This window comes from Callithrix jacchus, chromosome 8, assembly GCF_049354715.1.
Source record: "Callithrix jacchus isolate 240 chromosome 8, calJac240_pri, whole genome shotgun sequence".
NCBI classification, from domain to species: domain Eukaryota; kingdom Metazoa; phylum Chordata; class Mammalia; order Primates; family Cebidae; genus Callithrix; species Callithrix jacchus.
Genome location: NC_133509.1, coordinates 56315481 through 56319087, shown reverse-complemented (window position 1 = coordinate 56319087; position 3607 = coordinate 56315481). Strand labels below are relative to the sequence as shown.

At 38.8% G+C, this 3607-nt stretch overlaps 1 gene segment (V, D, J or C); it reads right to left on the bottom strand.

Annotated features, from left to right (window-relative positions):
* Positions 1 to 2539: 2539 nt before the first annotated feature.
* Positions 2540 to 3380, bottom strand: LOC118144888 (T cell receptor alpha variable 8-6-like). The segment is given in 2 exon segments: positions 2540 to 2948; positions 3075 to 3380. Coding segments are annotated over 2 exon segments (396 nt in total).
* Between the last annotated feature and the right edge of the window lie 227 nt (positions 3381 to 3607).

Below are 3607 nucleotides of genomic sequence, written 5' to 3'. Positions count from 1 at the left end.
CAATTTTCTGCCTCTGTGGGTCATATTAGAAAAGGGAGATCCTAGGGAAGAGATGGATAATAGTTTAAGTCTCAGGCTAATCCCAAGGCTCCACATATGTGAGACTCATTCAAGCCAAAACAACAAATCTTAGGTTATTTAATTGATATTTGAACCACCATTCCAGTCTCAGACTACCCACTGAGTGGCACCCATGAAGGACAAATTAAAACCAATATAGCAGAGAGTTCGGGAACTGACCTGAGATTTGAGCCCCCCAAACAGGTTTCACTTATCCCCGTGCTACACATGACAGGTATAAATGAAAACCAACATTGCAAATGATTAGGGAAATAAACTGAGATTTTGAGCTAACAAATTCCACAAAAGGGGAGACATAGCTAACAGTATGATCTAGGTCGATTTCTTGCTCAAACAAAAGCATTAATATTCTTTAGATTATTGTTTTTTAAAGAAGAAGAAGGATGAGGAGGAGAAAACAGAGTGTACACATATAATATTTGAAATATTTAAGATGTCCTTCAAAATTATTTGACATACAAAAAGCCAGAAAAATGAACTAATATTTAAGTAAAAGATCAACAGATGCAAATACCAAGATGCCTAGGATACTAAAACTAATAGAAAAAGATGTCAAAGTAGTTCTTTTGATTATGTTCCACAAAGAAAGAAAATAGAAACTGAACTGAAAAATACAATATTCAAAATAAAAATCTTACAGTAGGGGCTCAATAGCAAAATAATGATAGAGAAAAGAATGTTCAAACTTGAAAATAGATCAATATAGATTATTTAATTCAACTAATTTTTATTTTTCTTCCCCCAGGAGACAAATCTGGACACAATTTTGGCTGTCACAACTTGGGGTGTGTAGTACTATAGGCATCTGGTGTGGAGAAGCCAGTGGTGGTGTTAAAAATTCTACAACAGGGCTTCCCCACACCCCAATAAATATTATTAGGGCCAAAATGTCAGTAGTGCCAAGGTCAGGAAACACTGAAAAACCTTAAAATCAATTTGAAAATTGAAAGAAAAAAAGGCTGAGCCCTGGAGACCTTAGGAAAATATTCTAAAGTCTAAATTACGTCTAACTGGAGTCCTAGAGGGAGAGAAGAAAGATATTGAGTCAGAAAACATATTTGAAGAAAGAATGGCCAAAAGGTTGCCAAATTCAGTGAAAGACATGTGTTTATCAATTTAAGCCCCAAACAAGGTAACACCAAAGAGAACCACACCTGAACACATTATAATTAAACCATTGACAACAAACGATTGTATGATTTCTCATGTGTGTGTGTGTGTAAACAGCTTATATATGAAACAGCTAGAGAAAAACAATATATTACATCATTGGAGGACAATTACTTGAATGGCCTATGGATTTCTATTCAGAAAGCATGGAGGCCAAAAGACAATGAAATGGCATCTTTAAAGGGGGTGGGGCAGGGGGAGTGTTGACACAGAATTACAGACCCAGTAAAAACTGCCTTCCAGAAATAAAGGGCAAGTTAAAAATATATTTTCAGCTAATAAACAAACAAAAAATATGGTTCCCAGCAAATCTACTCTAGAAAAAGTGCTAAAGGAAGTTTTTAAGTTTGAAGGGAATTTCAGATATATCCTCTGGTATCAGAGGAAAAGGCAAATCTTCAGGAACAAAAGAATACCAGAAATGATAAATAGCTGTTAAGTATAAAATACTTCTTATTCTTCTCCTTAAGTTTTACAAAGAGCATATAATTGTTGAAAGCAAAAAATTATAACATTGTATGGTAAAGTTTTCTGTATATTGTGATTTAAAAAAAAAAAATGAGACAAGGATCTCTCTCTATTGCCTAGGCTGGAATACAGTAGCGTGATCAGAGCTAACTGCAGCCTCGAACTCCTGCGCTCAAGTTATCATACAGCCTCAATCTCCCGAGTAGTTGAGACTACAGATAAATTCCACTATACCCGGCTAATTTTTTTTATTTCGTAGAGATGGGGTCTCACTTTGTTGCCCAGGCTTGTCTCAAACTCCTGAGTTCAAGCAAACCTCCCGCCTCTGCCTCCCAAAGTGTTGGGATTATAAACATGAGCCACTGCGCCAGGCCTGATGTTTTCAATGTATGTAACTAATATATATGAACAACAATAACAAACTTTAGTGTTGGTAAAGAGACATTGTATAAGATTTCGACATTGCACATAAAGAGGTATGATATTTGCTCACCAAAGACCCTGGATTATTAGGCATGTACGTTGCCATCTCCAGAGCAACTACTCAAAAAGTACAGAGATATAGCCAAAAAGTTCACAGATGATTAAAATATGAATTTTAAAGTATTTAAGTAATCCAAAAGGAGTCAGAAAAAAAAGAACATGAGTGAAACATAAAAACAATAATGAAATATACTTAAATCCAACCTGATTGATGTTTATGTTCAATTTTAATTATCTAAATTTCACAATGCAGAAACACACTTTAAAGTCATATATAGTTTAAAAATAAATAGTTGAAAAAGATACAGCATACACCAGTAAGCATCAGAAACTTGGAATGGCTATTTAACATTATAAAACAGACTTCAAGGTTGAGTTCTTGAGTCACAGAAAATCTCAGCATCTCAGGGGGTTTGTGTTCAGCTCCCCTGCAGTCTCAGGCACTGTGTCACTCACAGCACAGAAGTACTCAGCTGCGTCGCTCACATGGGCTGAGGATTTCCTCAGGTGGAAGGAGCTTTCACTCTTCTTAAATTCAGCCTCAAAACCTTTGATGCCTTTAACCAAGGTGGGTCCTGATAGATACTTCAGGAGAAGCTGGAGTCCTTGGTTGGGGTATCGCACGTACCAGAAGAGATACACCACTGAAACAGACGACGAGTAGCTGCACTTCAGCAGCACAGGGGCTTCTTCAGAGACAGTGACCTGGCCGTCAAGCTGGGTCACAGACTGGGCTCTGGTTCCTCCTGCAACACCAATGCTGTGTAAGTAAATGCAGCACAGACTTCTCTAAGAAAAGATGTCTCTATTTAGAGGCAATTACAACGTAGTCACATTTACAAAAGGAGGAAAAGGAATGGAATGCTACTCACCCAGGACAAAAATCACCGCGAGCACTGGGACGAGCAGCAGAAGCATGGCTGAGCAGTGGCAACGCTGCAGGACCCTGAGCAGGGCGGATAGAGGCCAAGAGCACTGAGCCCCGGGAGCTAGGAGCAGTGGGGAGGTTGGACGGGACAAGTCGCTGAATTTGAAAAGTTTCAAAAACGTTTAAGAAAGGTTTTCTCTTAAAGAGCCTGGATGCTTTCTGGCCTCCTGTTCTCGTCACAGCTCCGTATCTACAGACATTAGTGAGCTGCGTCAGCCAGCTGCAAGGGGGAGGCTCAGTGGATGAGAATGGTCTGCAACGAACGCAAATGCCTCTTTAGTGCAACGTCGCCCCCTGGAGGCCAAAGGCGGAACCACGGATCCAAGGAAGTGAATGGTTTTCTTCTCATTTGAGAGATGTGATATCAAAACCAACAGAATGTGTTTCTTTCTTCCCGAATCTGTGATGATGTCACCTTCTGTAGGGTATACGGTTTTAATCCTAGATACATGAGAAATGAGTTATTTAAAAATAGAA